Below are 24093 nucleotides of genomic sequence, written 5' to 3'. Positions count from 1 at the left end.
AGAGCCAGACACATAGAAGGTGCTCCAGAGGTATTTACTGTTTGAATGTTTGAATGAATACCCCAAGTCGATGTATTATTTATTCTGAATATTTCAGATCTATTTCAAGAAATCCACAGTACTAATTATCTAATGCTGCATTAGATTACTTACCCCAAAATCAGATACATTACCCCCAAAACTTACCAGCTTAAAACAGCAATGATGACTTATATCTCAATTTCAGACAGAGCATGGTGAGGTTGGCCTCTTTCTGCTCCATGTCTGGAACCTCAGTCACAGAACTCAAAGGCTGGAGCTGGGATCCACTGAAGTCTCAGTCTACCACCTACCTGGAGATTGATTCTGGTTGTGGGCTGAGAGTCCAGTGGGTACTGTCAGCTAGGATACTGACGTGGCCTCTCCATGCAGGGGGGCTTCCCCACAACATGGTGGGGCTGGTGTCTTCCAGGAAAGTGTGGATGCTGACTCAGTGACCTAGCCTCCAGAGTCACATAGCATCCACTGAGCATCCCTCCTACCACATTCTACTCATTAGACTCCCTATATTCAGCCCACATTCAAGGAGAGGGGAGCCAGGCTCCATCTTTTGAGAGAAGCATAAGAACTTATAAACATGCTCTAAAACCACCACAAGCACTTGGCTAACACAAAAGGCACAGTATGGGGTGGAAACTGAGCCTCTGAAGAAGGAAGGCTTCCATTCAAATTCTAGCTCTGCCACTTGTTATCTGGGTGAGTTTGGGAAAGTTACTCTCTAAGACTTAGTTTTCCTATTTGTACAGTAAGAAGGTGGCAGGCGCTCTTTAGTGACAGAGACATGCTTGAAGTCTTGACTTCTTGACCCTCTTAAGAGAATCCAGGCTTAATTAACTTTCTTGGAGTTACAGAACCTTTCCCATGACTGCATACCTTTGGTTTCTGATCTTGGAAGCATCAAGAGGAGCTCAGGGGACCCAGAATGTTCTGATATTGGGCAGAACTTTTAAGTAGCAGATGGGGAACCACTGAGGGTCTGAGGAGTCTCTTAGACTCCCTGTCATACCACCAGTGTGGAAATCTCCGCATATCAAGAAATGCAACAATGTGGATCTAAGGAATACAACTCAGCCTGATGGAGCTTAATGTATTAGTCAGTTTCCAGTTACTATAACAAAATGGCTGAGGCAAGTAACATAAAAAGAAAAGGTTTATTTTGGCTCACCATTTTGGAGGTTCCAATCCAAAATGGGTAGTGCATAATTTTGGGCCTCTGGCTAGGGTGGCATATTATAAGGGCATGGCACAGTAGAATCTTTATGATCACCAGTCAGGAAGCAGAAAGAGAAAGAGAAAAAAAAAAGTCTCAAAATCCCTTACACAAGGCCCCATCTCCCAAAGATTCCTCCCTCTCAGAATAACACCCTGTGGACCAAAACCTTAACCCGTGAACCTTGAGAAGACATTCAACATCCAGTCTATAGCATTCAGGAATCTGCATTTCCCCCAGAAGGCTGTTATTCTTACTAAATACCAGTAGGGGGAGAGGCTGTGGACTTTAGCAAAGTTCTTAGCTTGAGCTCAGAGAGTTACTTCTCGGTGGGATGGGGGAGGAGGAGGGTACATTGTGCCTCCAAAGTCCAGAAGGCTAAGGCAGGAGGCCTTAGAGCCAAGCACAACAATCAGCTGTATTTTCACCGTTTTCTGAACCGACTGGCTCTCCCCAGCCAGCACTCCCACTTCTATGTGGTGGTCCCATGGCATCCATCCTGCCATGACCGCGGGACATGGGCATCCAAAGTTCAGTCCAGTGAGACTGACTAGTCACGTCCCTGGGCGTCCCACTCCCCCCCGGGGCAGGAACCAGGTGAAACAGGATGACTTTTCACCCTTTCATTTCCTCTACTAGATGTCCCCCTTTAAGGAGCAGACGCGCCAGGAGGGACTCTTGAATTGGTGATCACCTCTGCCAATATGTGGAAGCTGAGGCCCAGAGAAGAAGTGATCTATTGAATGTCCCTGAGCAAAACAAGCGCTGACCCCGGGCCTCCCAGACCAGTGCTCTCGCTGCCCCACGCTGAGGTCCCCGACGTGGTACCCACTTTAGGAAATTCCCGACCGCAGGAATTCCTTTGGCGCCAGGAATCTTCCTAGAGTTTGCGCTCTGTTCGGTCCATTGTAAACTTCCTCCGCAACACCTCACGGTCTTTGCTGCGCCCTAAAAGAAAGGTGAGAAGGGAGCGAACGCCCACCGCGCGGTTGAGAGAACTAGGAGCAGAGGGACGTCTGCGGGACGGGAGGACCCGGCGGGAATGCGCTGGCCCTTTAAGGGGGGGACGGAGCGCATGCGCGGCGCGGCCGGAGTCGAACCGGGTGGGCGGCGGGAGGGCAGGGGACCCGGCGGGCAGCAGCCGGGCCGCAGCCGGGCCTTGGCGCGGCGGGGTTGGCAGCGGCGACCCCAGCCTTGCCGAGCCGCCATCTGCCCGTGGGCTCGGGGTCCGCAGGCTGCTCCCCGGGGGCCAGCGCCGCCCGCGCCCGCCCGGGCTTTGTCACTCGCCTCCAGCTACATCCGCCGGCCGTAGCTGCGCGAGCCCGAGGCTTGCCCTCCCCGCCCCGCGGTCCTCCTTCCATCCCGCAGCCGGGCAGCGGGAGCCCGAGCCGACAGCCACGGAGCATCCTCCGCCCGCCCCGGCCGCGCCACCGCCCATGCTGCAGCCGGCCTGGGGCAGCGACCCCGCGGCCGGAGCCCGCCGCTCGGTGACCGCGGACTGGCCCCTGTGCGCCACCCGAGCCGGTCCCTCTGAGCTCCGGGCCCTGGCGCGGGAACCGCGCCCCGCGATGGCTTGGCTGGCGCCGTCCGCCCGCTGAGACGCGCCCGGCTGGGGACCGGCTGGGGACCGGCTGGGACCGGCGGGGCCTCGCGCTCCGGGTCTTGGACACCCACCCGCGCGCGCCTTGCCCCCTCTACGGGCTCGGCTCCCGCAGGCGAGGAGGCGGGGGCGCAGACAAAGCCCACTTTGTGCGGGGAGTTGGCCGCGGGCGTGGAATGTGCGCGTCGCCGCGCGCCCCCTCCCCGCGCCCCGCCAGCTGCGAGTCTCGGCTCCCGGACTTGTCGCGTGCGAGAAATCGCTCCCCCGCGTCGCCCTCCCTCCCGCGGGTCCCCACTCGGAGCTCACCGGGCTCCCCGTGGCCGCGGTCCCTCCACCCCCAGGGGCGCGCACAGGTGTGAGCGAGCGAGGCTTTGTAGAGGGATTTTTGTTCACTTTGAAACTGGAACCCGGACGCCCGGGCGGCGTGGGCACTGTGCCTTTGACCCTCCCTTTCCGCGGCCGCAGATCCGAGTTGTCTGGCCTCAGTTTCCCTCCGACTCCCCCACCCCCGGCTGCCCGTCATTGTTCTCGCTGCCCAATGAGGGTGCTTTGTGAAGGCTGCGGGATTGGGGTGTAGTCTCTTTATCCCGGTTTTCAAACAAAACAAGGCCCTTAAGGCTGACCCAGGACAACCCACCCCTGGGCCCCCACTTCAGGTTGATGCACTGATTTTTTTTTTTCTTACCGAGTAGTATTTCATTGTACAAGAGCCACGCCCTGGTTTCTTAAAGGCGCCCTACCCTCTGTTTGGCCATGTGTTATTTCTGCAGCTAGTGTGTGGGAGGCCTCTTGTGAACCACCTATTTTTCCCGCCTCCTGATACCTCCTCCCACCCGCGCCGAGGATTTAGGAATGCCAGGAGGGAAGAAGGTGATTGGGGGTGGCAGCAGCGGTGCTGCCCCAACTGCTGCTGCCACTGTCGCCGCCCCTACTGGGGTCAGGCGTTTGGAGACCAGCGAAGGGGCCTCTGCCCAGAGAGATGATGAGCCAGAAGAGGAAGGGGAAGAGGACCTGCGAGATGGAGGCGTCCCTTTCTTCGTCAACCGGGGTGGGCTGCCTGTGGACGAAGCCACCTGGGAAAGGATGTGGAAGCATGTAGCCAAGATCCACCCTGATGGAGAGAAAGTGGCGCAGCGGATCCGTGGAGCAACGGACCTGCCCAAGGTGAGGCATGGGGCATGGGATGCGGGTGGAAGGGATGGGCACAGGATGAGCTAGGGCAGTGACCTGGGGCTGAGAGCAAAGCCACACTCTTCCTCTGATGGCTAGGGCAGCAACCACAGGTGTGGTAAGAGTTAAAAACTAGACAGGTCATACTTGTCCAGAACTTTCTCTCCACTGCTTTTGGGATCTTTCTATGAGGGAGGTTTTCCTTCATCACTTTTGGGGCAGGATTTAGATAACTAACAAGCAAACTAATGTGGCTTGACATCTGTTTGGCTAATGATACTTGCTAAGCCAGAGAACTTGGAGCAGACAGATAATAAAGGACTAAGGAAATACAGGACTTCATATGCTGAGGAACTATTTTCAGGTGTTACCTCACTGAATTCTCCAACAGCCTTGCAAAGTAAGTGCACTTTGGGTCCCCATTTTACAGATAAGGAAGATCAAAGCACAAGTAGCAAGTCAAGCCAAGCCAGTAAGTGTCAGAGTGGGGACTGAGCACCAGGGGTTTGGAATCCAGTGTCTCTGCTCTGTTGAACACTAGGTTCAGGGAAATTAAGAATAAAGGAGGAAAAAATATGGAGAAGAGTAAAATTAAGTAATTTTTGTGTTGGCTGGAACTCCTCTATAACAGCAATACTTCACTTGTTTTGCCAAGGAAGGCAGAGGCTGTATCTTATTCATCTTTGTCCTCCCAAGGTCTCCTGTGTGCCTGGCACAGAACAGGCACTGATGTGTGTCTGCTGAATGAAAGGGTATTTGAGAGTTTCTGCCCTGTACAGTGCTATAGGAAATTCATGCCTGATATATTTTTTTAAACGTTATCAGTAAGTCAAAGGAAGCAGTGTCCCCAGTACAGAACCCTTTGGGCAGAGGTCAGAGCACAATGCCTAATCCTGCCTGCTCAGGTGAGAAGGGTGGGGGCTAGGGAGATTGGAATTAGAGAGGCTTATGCATGGGGAAAAGTGGCCTGTTTTTACCAAGTTATTGGTAGAGCCATTTAAAAATGCCTGGGAAGGGGTTGGGGTGGTAGCTCAGTGATTGAGGGCTTGCCTTGCATGCATGAGGCACTAGGTCCAATCCTTAGCACCACAAAAAATAATAATAATAATAAATAAATACATGCCTGGGAAAACAAGTCAGAGATTGAGGGCTGAGCTATTGTCTAATGTTTCCAGGAGAGAAAAACTAGGTTGATTTTGAATGGCTGCATCATGATCCTCTGTACTGACTTATAATTTATTTAGTTAATGTGTGGTTGGACATTGTTTCCAGGATTTTATTCTTAAAATGAACACTGTGTTGAACATTCTAAAACAAATATGGGATCCATCTATGATTTTTTTTTCCTTTGGGATAAATTTGAGCACTTTCCTACCATAAGTGAGGCCCTGGGTTTGATCCCCAGTACCACACACACACACACACACACACACACACATACACACACACACACAGAGTCAAAGGGTATGTACATTGGTTTGGATCACCTGCCTGTCTATATGACCTCAAGAAGGTCCCTTTAACCTATTTAAGCCACAGTTTTCTCATCTGTAAAACGGGGTTGATTGTGGGGAAGAGTGAATGAGTCACCAGGTGTTCAAGCATTTGATAAACTGGAAAATACCAAACCAATACTGGTTGTGGGTGCTCTTACCTGTTCTCCCTTTCTTCACGAGGAGGGGAGTAGATGTTACTCAGAGCATCAGTGCCAATGAAACCAGAGTGGCACACTTGTCCCACATGAGCAGGATGGTGCTGAGCAGGCAGCTCTCCCACCATTGTCCTATGTCTAAATAGGGATGCAGGAGAGTGTGAATGGCTTCCTGTAGGGCTGTCACCACTTCTAGGGACTAAAAAAACACCGGTGCGCTCACTAGGAACTGCTCAGTGATAGCATTTTGTCATCTTCAATTCTGATGTACAGGAAAGGGATGGGTAAGGGAAAGAAGCTACCCGGGAGGAAGGAGTTGAGGTGGCCAGGACTGTGATGGGGTGGGAGGAATTTTATTAAAGATTTGGAAAAATTTGAAAGTTCTCCTCCTTGAGCGGTGGGAAAGGTGTCTCAGAGAAGTCACCTGTGTCTGCAGGAAGTTCCTCCTCTACCTTGGCCCCGAGTCCAAGGGAGGCCTTGGAGAAGGGCAGCTGTGGTGGGTGTCATACCCTGAGCCTCAGAGAGCATTGTCCCCAGGGCACACCTTCCCTAGCAGCCGTGATGTTGGAGCTGGCATGGGGAATTTCTACGAAGTCACTGTGGTGGGTCCAGGAAGTGTTGTCACAACTACACTATGTTTTGAAAGCCCACCTGAGCCAAAAGTTAAAATGGGGAGATGCTCACAGAACAAAACACAGGTTTGGCATCCCTTCAGAAAACGAGACAAATGAGGCTTCAGTCTCACATGGCAGCAGGGGCTGGGGAGGGGTTCCCTCCCCCAGCTTGCCACAGCCCCCCTCCCCCTGCTAGCATGCCCTCCAGTGTCTGTTACCTGCCCAGCCCAGGTAGGCAGCTGTGTCTGGGCCCCTGCCGGGTAGTGTGATTAAAGGAGCGCCTCTGGAGTGAGCCCCCATGTTCAAATCTTGTTCTTCTGCATGTACTTAGGGGAGGAAGGTGTGCAACCCCCTTGCCCTTGGTTTCCTCAGTTGTGAAATGGGCTCGATGGGCAAGGCCCACTTCAGAGGATGTTGGGCAGGATGAATGGTGGAAAGAACGGAAGGCCTCATTAGAGAAGCATCCAGCAGGTGCTCCAAAATGCACAGAGCGGGCATGCAGCACCCCAGACACACACACGGGGCTTTGGAGAAAGAGCTTCTGCCAGGATGGTGTCAGTAGGGCCAAGAGCAACAGTATCTAGAAGGATCCCAAAGCCAGCAGTGGTTGATACTCCTTGATGACAATCTCCCCTTGCCATTTCAAGCTGTCACCACCTTTACAAGCCTGGTGGCTGCTTATGACACCCAGTTGCTGAGGGTCTAACCGTGACTCTGGCCATTGAGCACCTGCAGAGTGGGAATCTGGACATCTCATGGGCATGCCTGGGTAGGAGTGCTGGTGGACAGACATTGAGCTTTGCTACATGCCAGGCCCTGTTCTTCTTCTTCTTTTTTTTTTTTTTTTTTTTTTTGTGTGTGTGTGGATTGAACCAGGGCCTTATGCATGCAAGGCAAGCACTCTACCAACTGAGCTAAATCTCCAGGTGTCCATATGCAGCAACCCATTTGCACTGCAGATGGGTTCTATAAAGGTTCCTGTCTTAAAACGGGGCTTTGAGACACAGAAGTTGAGGAGCATCACTGAAGTCACGGAGCTGGGCTTCAATAGCATGTCTAGTTCTGGAGTGTGCTCTGTCATCTCCTGCCATCAGCGCTCCCCTCCTTCCCGAGGCCGCCTCATTGTGCTGGGCTGAGGGGCTGCACCAGTGCTAATGTCCTGTGGGACTCAGGCCTTCAGGGACTCCTGGGGCCAGGGGCACCCTTGCCTGGGATCATGGGGAGGAGGAGCTGCCAGGGAGATCTGGGTAGCAGATATCACCAGCCTGCCCTGTGCCCCTTGACCCCACCCCTCAACAGGGAGGAAGTTTTGCTGCCTCCTGTTTTGGAGGTGGGGGTTGAAGGTCAAATCCAGGAGACCAGTCCCCAAGTGGCCTGTTCACCTGGATGTGCAGAGTTCTAACCAGCAAGTGATCGGGTCTGTGTTTGTCATGGACACTGAGGAAGAAGGTAGAGCGCACTGGGGCAGCGTGAGTCAGGGAGCTGGCCAGACGCTTCCTTCCTCCTTGGCCTGGGTGATGGGGACTCTGAGGTCCTGTTGGGAAGCCCAGTCTCTTGGACTCTCTTCCTTCTTGCAAAGCTGCTAGTCCCTGGGCTCGCTCTCTAGATGGCAGGTGCCCGTGTTCTCGATGCTCGTGTGGGCGCTTCCTGGCCTCGGCCTCAGCCTGGTTCTGCATGGTTCTTGGACCGCAGCTCCCTCCCTGTTTGGAGCTTCTCATGGGAGGTGCCCTTACCGGATGCCCCCTTAACTCCCTGCCTCGCGGAGGGTGCCACCTGTGGTTGGGTGCCACCTGAGTTTGGGTGCCTGAATGGATGTGCAGTGCTGTTGATGGGAAATGGCTCAGTGATTCCTGTAATACCACTTCCCTCCCCCCTCTGCCCCCATATTCTTGACACAGAGGTGGCCATGGGGCACAGGGTGGTCAGGCAGGGAGAGGGGGAGCCCCCACCCCTGGACTTTTATCCTACTAGTGACTGTAAGTGGTGGCACCAGTTTGAGGAGGAAAGTAACGTGCCAAGGGAAGTAGCTTTCTCCAGACTGGGTTGTCAGCTGCGTGGGCGTGTGTGGTTGCCAGGGACAAGGACTGCCCAGGCAAGAGGGAGAGGACCCGGCAGGGGGAGGGGCTGTTTGCGCAAGACTCTCTGTACCAGGGGCCTTTCCTCTCCTGTATCTCTGCCCTGTGGAGGGAGGAGGCATCTGGTAGACACTGTCCTGTGTCCCCTGCCATCAGCAGGCCCCATATGTGAGTGTGCGGTGATAAGTACAATGTCCCTTCCTCCCTGTCAGAAATGATAAGAAGAATGTCCCTTCCTCCCCAGCCACCAAAACCACAGCATTTAAAAGGCTGTGCCCTGTGGGCTCCATATCTCCTCCTCTGGGAAGCCTGCCAAGGAGAGGAAGGAAAGAGTTGGGTCCTGCCCTTCCCCCACAGGGCTCCCCTCTCCGCCCTTCACACATGCCCCCACAGACCCCCCACTGCAGCCCCAGCCCCTTGGGGCGAGAGAGCCCGGTGTAACCTTAGAGGACCAGGTGGTGGCCTGGGGAAAGAGATGGGGCAAGAGTGGGACCTCCCTGTGTGCTCCAGGCCATCTCACAGCCCCCTGTGCTGGTAGCCAAAGGGAAGCCCAGAGGGGTGGCTTTGCCCCTGAAGGTCTGGCTCTACCCAGGGAATCTGTTGTGAGTTCTCAGAGGACCCTCACGGATGCACTCCTGGTCCCCTGGCCTCTCTGACTGTGGCAGCCAAATGCCAGGACTCAGGCTCCTGGGGCTGAAGGGCGGGGGGGGGGGGGGGGGGGGGGGGTCCACACCTGCACGTGGCCTCCTTCCTGGAGGCTGCCTGGCTGATGGAAGGCCAGGGTCTGCTTCTGCTGCCTGACTCCCAGCATCCCAGCATCTCATCCCCGTCCCGCCTGGCCGGGCTGATGCTGGGGAGTCCCTTCTGAGGACCGTCTGGCTTCCCGTATTGCTGAGGTAGGGAGCTGGTGGGAAAGGAGACCCCAAGGGCCCTGGGCCTTTGTCAGACCCTTCTGAGCAGCCAGGTTCTGGTGAGTAGAGCTACAAGAAGACATGTCCCAAAATAAGTCCTCTCACCCTGCTGCCACTGAGAGGTGTCCCCAACAATCCAGGCTGGCACTTTGGAAACCCTGCTAAATGTGCCTGTGCTACCGGGGTGGGTGATGTCCACTGCTAAGATATCTTCATCTCTCCCGAGACATCACCCTGGGCGGAGGGGACTCTGGGAAAGCCAGTTATAGGTTTTTGTTTGGTTTGTTTGTTTTTTGATACCAGGGATTGGACCCAGGGGAGCTTTACAACTAAGCCACATCCCCAGCCCTTTTTATTTTTTGAGACAGAGTCTCACTAAGTTGCTGAGGGCCTTGCTAAGTTGCTGAGGCTGACCTTGAACTTGGAGTCCTGCCTCAGCCACCCACATTGCTGGGATTTCAGGCGTACTACGTTAGGACACCCAGCACTGTTTTTTGTTACTCTAATGAAATACCTGTGGCAAGATACTTAGGAAGAAAAATAGTCTTTTTAGCTCACAGCTTTGGATGATGAAAGTTCAAGATTGGTGACCCCAATGCCATTAGTTCAGCCTCTGGTGGGGGCCCAGTGGCGGTGCATGGCATCATGGTTAGAGAGCAGGTGAGAGAAGGATGGTCACATTGCGGAAGCCAGGGGAAGGGGGAGGGGTCAGGCATGCTCCTTTTATGACAACCCTGAGATCTGCTTCAGCGTCCACAAGAAGAAAACTGCCTTCTTTCCTTCTGAGGGCAGGCCTCTGGTGACATAATGACCTCCCACTAGGACCTATCTCTTGACATCACCACACTGAAGACCAAGTCCCCCACACCTCTGGGGGACAAACCACACTCACCATAGCATAGAGTGAACCCCACACCTAATGAGCTTAACTCCAATACTGACATTCTCCCTAAGCCTTGAAGTGAATGAATATGTAAAAATACGAACAGTTGCTGAATCAACCTATGTTTTGCTAAAATTATTAAAGAAGCATAAGATTGGAAAGTCCACGCAAGCTCTGTATAGAAATGCTGTCAAGGCAGGAGAGGAGGAAGGTTTGCCAAGCAAGGAGGCTGGGCAAGAGGGAAGGAAGCTGCCTCTCCCCAGGGTCTGGCTTCTCGGGGGAGAATGCTGGTGTCTGCAGGGCCAGAAGCTCAGGGTGAGCCTGTCCTTGTGACCAGAGCTCTTTCTATATCTCCAGATCCCCGTACCGAGTGTGCCTACTTTCCAGCCCTCCACTCCCGTCCCCGAGCGCCTGGAAGCCGTGCAGCGCTACATCAGGGAGCTGCAGTATCCTCTCTGGTCTGGGTCCATGACCACCGTCTCGTTACTCAACCAGAGGCCAAGTGGGCTTGCCTCAGAGGAAGCTGGAGAGGTGTCCACAGAGCCACCTGGTTCCCCAGCTTCGAGGTGCGATTCACCCAGGCATCTCTGTGCTACCTGGAGCTGGGGGGGCTTCGTCTGATGACTTGCTTCAGCCCCTCCCTCACCAGCTTCCCTGCTACCTATGTGTGACAGGGAGAGAGAGGGAAGTGGCCCCTGGGACGGGCTGCAGGAAGTGGGTGGTCCCTGTCATCCATCCAGCCCTAGAGGAAGCAGCAAGAAGGTTCCCTGGGGGTATTGGAAAATGGGTTTTAAAAGTGTGGGGAATGGGGAAGATAAGGGACTTTAAGCTCCAGGAGGTCACTTGCACATCCTGGAATTTTCTCCTGGTTCTTCAACTTTTCTTTCCTGGCAAGAGGCCCTTTGCCCAGCCTTCGAGGAGGTGGGTGCCTGAGGCCTGTTGGAGGGCCCCTTAACTCCTTCCCCCTGCCCCAGAGCAGTGTCCTGGGTCCTCTACCTCAGCCCTCCTGACTGCAGAGGAGGCCGAGGTGGGGGAACTAGACATGGGTCCCAAATAGAGAAAGGCCCACTGAGGACTGCAAGTCAGGCCCCGTCCCTCTGCTCTCCAGTGGGAATATTGTGGTGCGGAGGGAGAGGCTGGCTTGGGAACACCTAGCAACTGGAGGCTGAGCTGGACCCCCACCCTCCAGCCTCCTCTGTCTGCAAAATTCAGTGCTTCAGGAAGCCGTTCCCAGCTATGGCTTCTGGCCACCAGCTGTCTGCTCAAAGTCCCCGTCTGAGACAGGGAGGCCAGGAAAGAATGAGTGAAAGCTGGAGAGGATGAGGAGGGGGGAGGAAAGAGAAGGGGCTGTGAGGGGGAAGGAGAGGCACCCACCCGCCCTGTGCCCTTGTCTCCCCTGCAGGAGAATCAGGTCTGAGCATCCTCCAAGGTGCTTTGAGGAGGCCCCTTGCTGTGTCCTTACCCAGCCTATACTCCTGGGAGATGGGCAGGGGAAAGGGACACCTTTTCAGATGAACCCAGACGGTCCTTAACCAGCTCCCACAGGTACAATCACACAGGGACACAGTTCTTTGAAATTAAGAAGAGCAGACCTCTGACAGGGTAAGAATGGGACACCCAGCCCCCTGCCCCAGGCTCACAGTGCCCCCTGCCCCAGGCTCACAGTGCCCCCTGCCCAGGCTCACAGTGCCCCCTGGCTGGGCTGAATCCCTAGGAGCCCCTGTGGTTTGCCTTTGGATGGAAGTTTCGATCTTCTTGGAGGAAAGCCAGCCGTTGGGCTGGTACCTGGGGTACCTGGGTCTGAGGGTGTCATGATGTAAACGTTCACCTGAGATGAACAGCCAGGGCTATCTTAGTGAAAGGGAGCCCACCCCCACCAGTCCATGCTGAGCATGGAACATGACAGGCAGCACCCCCCACCTGCCTTGATGATAGAGGGTGGTCCCAGGTCGATGGGCCACCTGGACTTTTTCTAGCGGAGCAAGAGACAGCCCTTCTCCTTCTCTCCTGCAGCGGCCCCTGCTCTCTGCCCATCTGCCTCGCAGGCCCCTGGGCATCCACCCATCGTGTCCTTCTAGACTCTTTTCTGGCCATGTAACTGAAGGTCCAGTATCAGTGTCTGAGCATTAGGGACCCCTCTAGAAGGAAGGTGGCATCTCTCACTCCTCGACCCCTGGCTGAGCCACTCGCTCCAGGCTCTAGAGAACTTCTGCCAGGGAAGCTCCAAGGGCAGAATGGCGAGGAGGATGGCGGCTGAGGCTGGGGGCATGGCCCAGAGATGCCCATAGGCTTAAAATTTTTAAATCCAGGAGTTTATAATTTTTAAAACCCAGATAAATTTTGCATCTTGCTCCACACATAATTTATGTTTGCTTTCTTATGGAAAAAAAAAAAGCTTTAAATGCTTTATTTACTGAATGACCGGCTCTTGAGGCCCCAGGGGGAACATCCACCTCCCTAGGCCCCTAGCTTTGTTCTCTGGCTGCTGCCCGCGGGGGGGCCCCTCCAGCCCCTGAGGTGGAGGAATCCAGGCACTCTTGTGGAAGGCCAGTGGCCAGGCCGAATCCCCGGGCCCCAGGACAGACTCTCTTAAAACGGCCTGAGTTCCAAGTTCAGGAGCAGGCCGCGGGGGTGGGGGTGGGAGGCCACCAGGCAGCCACCTGCCTGAGACCCCACTTCTGGGCTTTGGGGAGCAGTTGCATCCATTAGCCGGCTCTTCAAAGGCGCCTTGGTTAAGTCAGGAATGCCCACTGCGCTCCGGCAGGGAAGAGGTCAATGCCAAGGTCCCACCTCCTCCTACCACTGTCATTGCAGAGGCCCCAGCACAGTGGCCGTCAAGGTCCTGTCCTCTGTGCTGCTCCCCTCCCCCAGAGGTCTTTAAAGGACAAGTGGGAGAGAAAATGAAAGGAAGGAAGGAACTGAGGGAGAGGGGCCTCTTTCCACCCCCTCAGCTGCAGCCACGGGAGAAGGGGAAGAGCCTGAGCTGAGGGCAGCTTGAGGGGTGGGGGTCTGTCCTTCTAGCCTTCTGGTAACCCAGCCCCCTCCTTCGGACATCCCCCACCGGAAGGGGCCAGAGGCATTGTCCTCCGCTGTCTCCCTTTCCCACAGGCTGATGGACCTGGCCAAGGAAATGACCAAAGAGGCTCTGCCAATCAAATGCCTGGAAGCCGTGATCCTGGGAATGTATCCTTCCCCTGCCCTGGGAGGCCTGCTAGGGGACCCGCCTGTCCTGGCCTCAGCTTCCTGTTCCAGAAGTGGGGAGAGGGAAAGAGGCCCAGGGCTCTCCCAGCTCCCCTGTGCAGCCAGGAACTTGACCCTTGGTGAGGAGCCTCCCCCAGGTGGAGGAGCCTCAGGACTCAGCCACCTGTGCCTCAGTTGCTTCCTCTTCAGGTTTGCTGGGCAGGTCTTTTTTGAGTTCATGGACCCAGTGATCTTTCTCTGAATTCTGAATAGGGCACAGTGTCTCCTATGGGCTGTTGTACCACTGCCAGGCAAGGTGGTACATGTCTGTAATCCAATTATTCAGGAGGCTGAGGCAGGAGGATTGCAAGTTTAAGGCCAGCCTAGGCAACTTAGTGAGACCCTGTCTCAAGAACAGGAAGAGTTGGGAGCATATCTCAATGGTAGAGCACCCCTGGGTTCAATCCCCAGTACCACAAAACAACTGGAAGAAGCAGACAAGCTCCCAGGAGCTGCCCTCCCCCAGGGCCCCCAGTCAGAGCAGGGGAAGGTGAGGCAGGTATTTGTGGTCAGTTCTTTTCCTAATTGGTCAGCACCTCAGCCCCATGATTTTTTTTTTTTTTTTTGGTACTTTTATGGGGGATTGAACCCAGAGGTGCTAAACCATTGAGTCATGTCCCCAGCCTATTTTTATTTTTTGTTTTAACACAAGTTCTTGCTCAGTTGGTTAGAGCCTCACTATGTTGCTGCTGAGGCTGGTTTGAACTTGCAATCCTCCTGCCTCAACCTCCAGAGCCACACTTGGCTCCTACCTTTCTTTTTTTTTAATGAGTCATTTTATTAAAATATATTAAAACTTGTACAAATATAGAATAATATAATGAATTCCCATGTATCCATTTCTCAGCTTTACCATTTCAGAGCCAATTGTGTTTCGTCTCTTCCCACCCCTCCCATATTCCCTACCAGCTTTTCTTTCCTGGCTTGGATTGACTCCAGTGGGGCTCTACCACCAAGACACACCTCCATCTCTTTTTACTTTTTGAGACAGGGTCTCACTAAGTTGCTTAGGGCCTTGCTAAGTTGCTGAGACTGGCCATGAACTTGATCCTTGGATGATCCTCGGGTCTCAGCCTCCAAGCCACTGGAATTATAGGTGTGCACCACCACATGCTGGGTCCCTGCCAGCCTTGAATCATTTTGCCTATTGATGATCCCTGGGGCAGATAGCCCACCAGCTCAGTGCTGCAGAGAGTGCAGATTGGAGGTAGCCGGAAGGGTCAGGGAAGGACACCTAATGAACAGGAAGTGCATCTGCAGGACTAGGTCTCAGGAGAAGTCAAAAGTGAGAAGGATGCTCCCTCAGGGCTGTAACCGAGGTGACACTCTCCCATGGATATACCTGCCTCAAGTTTACATAAAAAGGCTGTGGTGCCCCCTGCCCCATCCCCTCAGAGGTCCTAAGAGCTAGCTCCACTGTGGCAGTCATTTGTGATAGGATGGACCCATTTCCAGGAGCCCAGCCAGCATCACCTTGTCTAGGGCTCTTTGTGACTTTAATCATGAGACCACTCAGGAACGTCAGGCCACTGCCAGCACCTCCTTGAAGACCCCTCGTCCCCTCTCCTTCAGGAGCCATGCACTAAAGCAGAGGCTCCATCCCTGCAGAGCAACCTGGATGTTGGGCCAGCCAAGATCATGTGGTCCCAAGGCCTTTCAAGGTCATTTGGTGGCTTGTGGGCACAAGGAAAATGGGAACAGTACCTAGTCTGATGAAGGGCCCCTCCCCGTGTCCCCGCAGCTCCTCAGTGCAGTGGGCTCTGCACTGTTAGCTCCTGGGTCTCCTTCCCACTGCACTCTGCCGAGCAGTGCTGTGCCTTTCTCATATACTCTGTGTCCCTGGTCACTGGCAAGGCGTTGGGCTCAGTCAGCGCTTATAGACTGAGTAGTGCTAGAGGAAGCACGGTGTAGTGTCTGAGGCCACAGGCTTAATCCTGGCTCTGCTACATACTACGTGACCCCCAAGCAAGTTCCCTAACATCTCCAAGTCCTGGAGTCCTCCCTTGCAAATGGGGGTAGTGGTAGTGCCTGTGGCACAGTTGTTCATCTAGGGCACTGAGTGCAGCCTCTGTAGGGGGCATCTGCCCCCCACTTGCTCACTCATCCCTTTCTACCCATGTATTCAAGAAGAGTGTTACTGAGTAACTGTGATTGGCGGGACTCGGGGACAGGCCCTGGAGAAAGAGCAAAGAGCATGGCAGCCAAGGTCCCTGTCCTCGGGAAGTTTCCTCTCTGGTAGAGGAGACAGAAACAGCAAGCAAACCAAGAAATAAGTGGAAAATGGGTGGTGGTGGGTGCCACGGAGGAAAATCGGGGAGTTGACTTGCTTGAGGCCTGCAGAGGAGCTGGCCAGGTGGGCAGGGCAGGAGACTCTGCAGGAGCTGGGCTAGGGGCTGAGGTGAGAGGCCCAGGTGCCTGGAGGGGGTGAGCAAGTGGGACCAGTGGGCTGAGAGGCTTCAGTGTGCCTCCCACCGGCTGTGGCCACAGCTTGATTCTATTTGAGAGTCAAGGGACAGTGTCTGTGTAGGGGGAGGGGGCGATGGTGAGAAAAGTAGAGGCCACCAGAATGTTGTGCATCTGTGAGGAGATGTATGTGTGAAAGAGAAAATGGAGAGAAGGTGTCTGGGGGGACCAGCGACTGCGAAGTGCCTGTGATCGACAGGAGTGGGGGGGGCACCCTACAGCTCTGGAAAGCCCTGCAGTTTGGAGTAGGGGACCCCTGTTAGCTGTTATTCTGGGAGCTCTGATTGACATCACGGCAGCCTCAGTGTTCCCACGGAGGCCAGTTCAGGAGGCCCCCCTGTACACCAGCTTGAGGCTAGAGGACAGGGATTTGGAGATGAACAAGCTGGGGTGTCTGCCTTCAGAAGCTGGTGGCCTAGGGGTCCCTGAGCCACATGCAGGTGGGTGGCGGCTGCCCCAGCCCTGCCCCGCGTGCTGGTCCCGCTCTGCTGGCCCTTTCCTTAGCGGGGGTGACTGGCCAGTTACCTCACCAACAGCATGCCCGCCCTGGAACGCTTCCCCATCAGCTTCAAGACCTACTTCTCAGGGAACTACTTCCGCCACATCGTGCTGGGGGTGAACTTCGGGGGCCGCTACGGGGCCCTGGGCATGAGCCGGCGGGAGGACCTGATGTACAAGCCGCCGGCCTTCCGCACCCTCAGCGAGCTCGTGCTCGACTACGAGGCCGCCTACGGCCGCTGCTGGCACGTGCTCAAGAAGGTGAAGCTGGGCCAGTGCGTGTCCCACGACCCGCACAGCGTGGAGCAGATCGAGTGGAAGCACTCGGTCCTGGACGTGGAGAAGCTGGGCCGCGATGACTTCCGCAAGGAGCTGGATCGCCACGCCCGCGACCTGAGGCTCAAGGTCAGGCTCTGCCCGCGGAGGCCAGGCTCTGCCCTGGCGGCTTCCCTCCCTGCTGTCACCCCCCTCCATGCCCCAACTCCAGCAGAGGTGGTGGGAGGATGAGGGAGGGGATGGTGTGTCCTAGCTGCGTCATTTCAGCCTTTTTGTCTTATTGCCCAAGTTGTCCCCTGGGTGGGCAGGCCAAGGGCAGCTCAGGAAAGAGGAAGCAGGGATTGAGCTGGCATGGGGGTGGGTCTTTGACACAGGAAGGGCCAGGGGCATGGATTCCAGGTGGCGGGGACTCTGGAGTAAAGACCAGCTAGGGGGAAATCCTGACCTAAATGAGGGGAGTGGTGTGGGGGACACAAGAGCCTCCCCTCTCTGTGTGTCCCCACACTTGAGCCCCAGCACCCAGCATTCACAAAACACTAGAAGGAGAGTAGAAGAAAGGAAATTCAGCCCCAGGGAAGACAATAAGGTGGTGATTTCTTCCCCCTCTTTGCCACCTACAAGGGGATGTCTGGGGACTTCGGGGGTCTGTTAACCCAGAAGAGCTGGGCTTGAGCTACTGAGGAGTTGGCCCCTTTCTGCAGTCAGAATTTGGGGCTCTTTCTGGGTCCAGCTGGACTAGAGGGACTTCCCTTGGGGCCTGATAGGGTCCCCTCCTGGGCTCAGCCACTCTGGTTGCTCAGCCCCAGCCACACCGTGACTGTGCCCCTCCAGATGACCTGGAGCCTCCAGCTCGCCTACCAGCCTAGGCACTGGCTCATGCCCTGTCCTTGTGTCAGCCCTGGGGTGAGCAGCCATGGAGCTGCCTTCGCAGGATGGGAAGCCCAGAGACTCGCGGGCAGGCGGGTGGCATGAGAGGCAGATCCGACTGGAGCTCAGCCTGCTGAGGGAGGGTCTGAGCTTGTCACAGGCAGCTGTGAGAGTCCAGGCAGGGGACTCTCAGCCAGCCCCTAGACCAAGACCCTGTGGACTGACAGTGCCTTCCCCCAAGGCAGAGGTGGGCTGCAGGGACCCTGCACTAGAGAGGGGCTGCTGTCTTCTGGCCTAGGCGGGCACCCTGTTCTGGGTCCCCCTGCACCCTTGCTTTTGCTGCAGGGAATATTATTGTGTCTCCAAGGCTGCAGGTTAGACCTAGAGGTGGAACCAACAATTACTTGGTCATTAGTCTTGTGACTCCCCACTCATTCAGCACGAAGGCCTCTCTGGTATTTTCCCCTCTCCAGCTCCCCGCAGTAGAGAGAACTCAAGTCAAGTTGAGCGTGTTGCCTAAGGAATGATTCATCTCATTTATTTATTGTGGGACTGGGGACTGAACCCAGGGGCACTCTACCACTGAGCTGTATTCCCAACCCCTTTTCTTTTTTATTTTGAGACAGCGTCTCCCTAAGTAGTCGAGGCTGGTCTAGAACCGTAATCCTCCTGCCTCAGCCACTTGAGTTGCTAGGACTATAGGCATGTGCCACCATGCCTGATTTTTTTTCTTAATCAGACAGAGTTACTAATCTGACTTTGGCTTGTTCGAGGTAACTAGTGCCACTCTTGGCTTTGATAGGCTCCCAGGCAAAGCTCAAACACAGGCCACCTCTCCATTTGGCACATGGGCCTGGTGTGAGTCAAGGGGCCTCTTCTGGAAGACTTTTTATAATGATGGGACAGCCCAGCAGCTTCCCTTGCTCCCGTGCCACCTTCGGGATGCAGGGGCTGGGCAGCTGGGCAGCTGCTGCACTTCGGTGCCTGGGAAATAGATTTGGAAAGAGCCAAAGACAGGGTAGAGGGTTGCCTGGGGCTTCCCGGGCCCTGCCTGGGGCAGCCTCCAGGACTTGTGCCCTTCTCTCCGTGGGGCAGGTTGGCTCTCTGCAGCCCTGAAGGATGCTTTTGTTTCTCCCTCCCTACCTAGATTGGCAAAGGGACCGGCCCACCCTCTCCCACCAAGGACCGAAAGAAGGATGTGTCCTCCCCGCAGCGGGCCCAGTCCAGCCCACACCGCAGGAACAGCCGCAGCGAGAGACGGTGAGGGATGACATTGCATGGGGACGGGGCCAACACAGCCTTCCCCTTTCCTCTTCTCCTCTGGGTCCCTCTCCTTCACATCCTTCTGTCTTTTGTGTCCCACCCATGGGAAGTGACCTGGGATGGGTGTGTTTAGGTGTTGGCATCTCCCACAGCAGTGTGGTGCCATTTCCCCAAAGAAAACACCCCTCCGAAGGCCCCTGGCCACCCTGTGCTGGACCAATGTGGTCCAGACAGAAAGGTCTACGGCAGGCAGCAGAATGGGGGGGGGGGGTGAGGGTGGGTGGCCACCGGGCTCCTGCCAGGCAAAGAGTCCCCCTGCCGTCTCCTGCAGCTCTGTGTAACCAGGGTAAGTAGCTTTGAACACAACTGTGCCCCCAAGACTCCCAAAAGTCTGTGGGTTTTGTCTGTGTCTAGATGGCAAAAAAAAAAAAAAAAATGCCCTTAAAATACCAAATCTCCTGCTCTGATTCCCTCTCCTATCATTCTGGCTCTTGCTTTAAATATAATTGTCATTTAGGAGCCACCCCTCTGGCATGAGTTAAGGGATACCAAGCATATCTTTGGCACCAAAATGTCCATCACCATTGAATTTGACCTAGGAAGCTTTTGTAAAGAACAGATTCCCCTGCAGAGATTTATGCTCTAAGGTATTACCCACCAGCTGCCACCAGATTAGCTAACCTCCAGCAGAGAACAAGCGCCCTGTGAGATAGGAATCCCATTCGGGAGGCTCTGGCTGGCCAGGGTTCCAGAAACACGTCTCCCCTGTGTCCTCCCATTCCAGGGCCCCTAGGAGAATGGAGGAGAGAAGCCAGCAGGGCAGCTCCCTCCTCCTCCAGCTCCCGATTACCACTCACTGCCCGCTGCTCTGCTCTGCCTCCCTGCAGGCCCTCGGGTGACAAGAAGCCTTCAGAGCCCAAAGCCATGCCAGACCTCAACGGGTACCAGATCCGAGTCTGAGGCACAAGCAGCACCCCAGCCCCTGCTTCTGGAGACTATGATCCACCTGCTGGAACTGGCCTTGCTCCAGGGAAGGGGTTGTGGGGGCAGGCTGCAGGTTGCAGGAAGGGTGCCTTGTGGCTCTGCCCCACTCTGCTGCCCCTGCCACTGAGCCAAGTCCCTAACTTTGGGTCAAGAAGACAGTTAGTATTTTATTTGGAGTCTTTGGCTCTACGACTGATGTTTAAGGTATTTAGGGGAAAAAGACAATGACAAATGGATGTGCTGGTGGCTGGAAGGGCAGCGCTCGGGGGCCTGAGAGCCGCGGGGCTGGGGGAGGATGGCTTGCTGGTTCCCCAGTGACTTTACTCCCAGTGGCTCTCTGGGATTTGGGTGCATCCTGTAGATGGGAAATTTCTCAGCCCCACCAGCCTGTGTGGGTTGAGAGGATGAGGTGTTCTGCAGTTGGGACTGTCCTGGCAGAAACTTGACCCAGGGAAAGGGAAGCAGGGTAGACTCATCCTGAGAAAGGTCTGTGCAGCCCATAAATCAGGAGCTGGGCTCAGGCCGCATCTGCCTAAGAGCAGGAGCTGGTGGCCCAGAAGAGCCCTTGGCCCTTGTGGCCCCATAGGCACACCATGTGGGCCTGAGCTAAAGCTAGCAGGGGTTGGGCTGGAGGAGAACCAGAAGAGGGCCCTGGGCAGAGGAGAGCTCACGGGCCAGCAGCGGGTCCACGTGCGCAGCCCCGCCTCGCCTGTTACTGCAGCCTGGGGGTTCCCAACAGAGGGTGTGGACTTTGTGGAGGGCCCAGAATGACACTGGGGTCAGCATGGCTGTGGGACTGAGCAGACCTGGGTGCCAGTCCTGGCTGAGGTGGGCATGGGGTGGGACTTCAGGCCTGGGTCCTTCCCCTGGCTCTTCTGGGAGTGGCCTCTGCTGTGTCCCCTTTCTAAAACTTCAGCCCTTGCAGGGGAAATCAAGACCAGACCAGCAGAGCTGTGCCCCAGGCCCACATCCCCTCCGTTAGCAGCCCCTTTAGGCTCGTGGGTTAGAGGGACAAAGGGGCCTGCCACAGTTAGTGATTCCTCGGGGCACTAGTAGAGAAGAAGCCAAGTACCTGGAGTCGTGCACATTTTGCCCATCATCCATGAGACCCCTGGCAGGGAAGAGAAAGCATGCGGAAATGTTGGCAGAGCTGGGAGAAGGTTCTGGAAGTTCAAATAAGAAGGTGTAGGGCAAAGGGCAGTTGGACCACTAAGAAGGGACAGAGCCCGAGACCTGGGGGTGTAAGTGAGGAAGGGATGTGGGAGGAAGTTTACGATCAGGCTGCCTTGGGGAGGGGTGAGTTCCCCAGCACAGAGGGCTTCTTGTCAGGAAGCTGGAGAGAGGATGAGGTTATAGAAGGGCAACTTGATGTAGCGATCGTTAAGGTTTTACTGAGAGGCTGTGTTGACCTGGGGCAGCCTTCAGTGAGGCTGCAGAGGAGCTGTGAGCCTGGGCAGGGGAGCAGCAGAACTGGGGTTGTAAACTCAAATGTCCACAGGGCCAGCAAGTGACAAACGGGAGGGCTGCATGGGGACCGTGGCACACTGTGGCCTGCTGCTGCTCAGCTCTCCTCACAGTGCAGGCCCTGTGGGGCCAGATTGTGTTTTAGAGACCAGAACCCTGAATCTGGATGAGAAATCTGATTTTTAAAGGTTGGCAAATCAGGTCAAGAAATTTAAATGCCAGTTTATGCAAAAGAGTACGTTTGCCTCCTCTGCAGTCAAGAGCTTGTGCTGGCTAGGAGTCCAAGGGATGCTTTGGAGTGGGAAGGTCCGGGTTTTTCAGAGGAGATTCCTCCAGAGTCGAGTCTCAGCAGCAGAGACACCCACCCCACACACACACTCCCACCAGGGAGCCACCCTGAGCTCATCTTTGCTGTCCCTGCAGACAGGCTGGAGACCTGGGTAGGTGGCACCCAGCCTGCCAGGAGAAGGGCTGGTGCCTGGAAGCAGAGAGAGAGAGAGAAGGAGGGCAGAGCCTGCAGGGAAGGCCCCAGAGGCTGCCTCTCATCCACCCTGCAGCTCAGGGCCCAGAGCCAGGCCCGACACACCCTAGGAGGCCAGCCGGTCACTCCCAGTTGGGAGCCTCACCAGGTTCTTCTTAGGGTCAGTGGGCCCTAGGGAGGTGCCCACTTTGCCCCCAGGCTACATCCCTGGCCAGACCAGTGAGATGGTCATGGTGATCCCTGGCTCACTGGCCAATCTCAGCTCTCAGGGAGTGGGGATTGTGGTCCCCATGTTCCTCCCTTCCCCAACATAGAGATGGCTCACCTCAGGAAAGGTGAGGCTGAAACAAGGTCCTTTCTGGGTCTGGTTGTGGCTGCTCATCAGCAGGGAAGAAGCCCCAGATGCTTCTGGGGACTTCCCGGAAATGACAGGGTATAGGGCGAAGAGATGCAAGAGGGAGCTGGGAGCCAGAGTCAGGTAGACAGAGGAAACTGCTCCTAGTTCCTAGGACACTCTGACCCACAGGCTCTCTCCTGGGGAAGCTTGGGAGGAGGAAGCAGAGTGGAACCCTTACCCTGCTTGCTCTCTGCTGACCCCCATCTGCAATCCCTGGCACTCACCCCTCCTGAGCTGAGACCTCAGGCCTGTGGAGACCACCACAGGACACAGTGGTGCTTTTGAATTTGTTTTTAACTGTTTCCCGTATGTAGCAACCCCTCCTCCCCCCGGGCTGTTTACACAGGCTGTGCTCTCTGGGGCTGGCCTGGCTGTGAGGTTTCTGGGGAGACAGAGAGGCAGGGACTTTGGGGCCTTAGTCACCTTCCATGGTGTCACCTCATCACACTGCCTGTGAGGGACGGGGCCTGGCTGATGTGACCCCAGCTCCTCTGCCCTGGTGCAAACTGCTGGCTGAGGAGGGGTCATGGTGAGGTCAGAGAAAGCTGCTTGGTGGAGGAGGCCTGGGGTAGGGGTGATTACAGGGCCTCCCAAAGCCTGGCTCCTTGTGCCAGGTGCCAGGGCGGGAACACCAGGAAGCTGGCTTCAGAGCCTTCCCATCCACCAACTGCCAATCCTCTCCCTCTGTGGCCTCACCACATTCTCATACCCCTCGCCCGCCACTCCAGCAGCCCGTGCTCACGTGGGCACGGCCAAGTGCAGAGAGCAGCAGCCCTGTGGCCCCAGGATGAGGTGATGCAGCCAAGGGCCAGGGCACTGATTTTCAGAAAGAGCCAAGACGTCGACATGTCTGTTTCTAGCCTTTCTGTCCTCTCTGCCCCCACCTCCTAGAGCACGGTCTGGCTCTGGGAGTCAGTCTGACGCTGGCTGGTGAGTGCCCAGGGGCCCCTGTGCGTGTGTGCCATGGCAGGCCACCACCTGCACTGTGTCCCTGACCTTGGAGAGCAGGGGAGTGCCAGGCCCAACAGGCTGATGGGTGAAGGGCAGGAGGCCTCCTGTAGAGGACTGCGGGGGAGCACACTCCTGCCAGGGACCAGCCTCCTACCAGGCTCTCGGGCCAGGCAGGGCTGCGTGGTGCTAGCTGCAAGTCCACTGGGGTGACCCTCTCGCTCCATGTTGGTGCTCCGTGGTCCCCTTTTAGTTCCTGCCTGATAAAAAGGAGAGCTGGGCCTCCAGAGCTGGGCCTGGCTCGTGGGCCCTGTGATGACCAGCTGCCCTCCCCAGGCTGTGACGTGTGGTCCTCATATTGTCCTTCCTTTGCTCATATCAGTATTGCCCTTCCTTTCACCTTGACACTTCATCTCATTCCTGTTCTCACTTTCCCCCTGAAACAAATAAAGTCTCCCCAGCTTGTTGTGTGGGCTGGGCAGAAATCACAACAAGGCCTCCTCGTCTCTCTTCCCCCTGGGAGCTGGGGCCCCAGCCCACCGCCTCCCACCATCATCAGCCACTGGCTGCAAGAACCCAGAGGGGAGGGGAGCAGAGTCTAAAACCAGGAAACAGGAAACTTCCCCGCCATCATGATGGACCATGGACACAGGCCTTCAGAGGTCTCATTTTTTCTCAGCCTGCCAAAGCCACTCGGCTCTTGCTAACCTTATCTGGGAGCAGATAAGGTCCCTCTCGCCCTCAGGTGTATCCCAGCCCTGCTGTCCCTGCTCAAGCCCACCACACCCATCAGGACAAAGGAGAAAGGGAGGTTCTTCCAGGAGATGAGCTTACTTCAGGAAACCATAGCAACAGGGAACTGAAGTCCCTCCTCATCAGTCACCAGGCCACAGATTTGGAGAGCACCCCTGGGTCCACCCAACATGCCCTTTCTTCCCCTTCATTGTCCTTGTGTGTCAACTCTTTCCACACTGACAAACTCAATCATTGGAGAAACACAGGATCTCAGGCATTTCCTTAACCCTTCCTTCTGTCCCATGTCTCTGCTCTCCTTTCCTT

At 55.7% G+C, this 24093-nt stretch overlaps 1 protein-coding gene and 1 long non-coding RNA gene across 3 annotated transcripts; one reads left to right on the top strand and one right to left on the bottom strand.

Moving 5' to 3' along the window:
- Positions 1 to 1171: 1171 nt before the first annotated feature.
- Positions 1172 to 2171, bottom strand: LOC114089607 (uncharacterized). The gene is made up of 2 exons (XR_003582212.1): positions 2082 to 2171; positions 1172 to 1294 (listed from the first exon to the last, which is right to left on the bottom strand). It is a non-coding gene; the product is annotated as an uncharacterized lncRNA (long non-coding RNA).
- Vash1 (vasohibin 1) lies at positions 2119 to 23528 on the top strand. Of its 2 annotated transcripts, XM_027931480.3 has the most exons (8): positions 2119 to 2208; positions 3620 to 4013; positions 10511 to 10599; positions 11699 to 11755; positions 13262 to 13336; positions 16378 to 16759; positions 18645 to 18757; positions 19648 to 23528. In XM_027931480.3, the coding sequence occupies exons 2-8, from the start codon at positions 3702 to 3704 to the stop codon at positions 19718 to 19720; spliced, it is 1101 nt and encodes a 366-aa protein (XP_027787281.1). In that variant the 5' UTR covers positions 2119 to 2208; positions 3620 to 3701; the 3' UTR covers positions 19721 to 23528. The 2 variants fall into 2 exon arrangements, with proteins under 2 accessions (XP_027787281.1, XP_027787279.1); XM_027931478.2 differs by lacking the exon at positions 2119 to 2208 and having other exon boundaries at positions 2515 to 4013.
- The last annotated feature ends 565 nt before the right edge of the window (positions 23529 to 24093 follow it).

Source organism: Marmota flaviventris, chromosome 2 (genome assembly GCF_047511675.1).
Source record: "Marmota flaviventris isolate mMarFla1 chromosome 2, mMarFla1.hap1, whole genome shotgun sequence".
In the NCBI taxonomy this organism is placed as follows: Eukaryota; Metazoa; Chordata; class Mammalia; order Rodentia; family Sciuridae; genus Marmota; species Marmota flaviventris.
The sequence above is the reverse complement of the archived record's forward strand: the minus strand, read 5'-3'. Positions and strand labels throughout refer to the sequence as shown.

Excerpts from the sequence above, each read along its gene's own strand:
- Vash1 (XM_027931480.3), top strand. The coding sequence starts at position 3,702 with ATGCCAGGAGGGAAGAAGGTGATTGGGGGTGGCAGCAGCGGTGCTGCC. Across the intron at positions 13,337-16,377 it reads GAAGCCGTGATCCTGGGAAT|TTACCTCACCAACAGCATGC; the intron begins GTATCCTTCCCC and ends GTGACTGGCCAG. Across the intron at positions 18,758-19,647 it reads AACAGCCGCAGCGAGAGACG|GCCCTCGGGTGACAAGAAGC; the intron begins GTGAGGGATGAC and ends GCCTCCCTGCAG.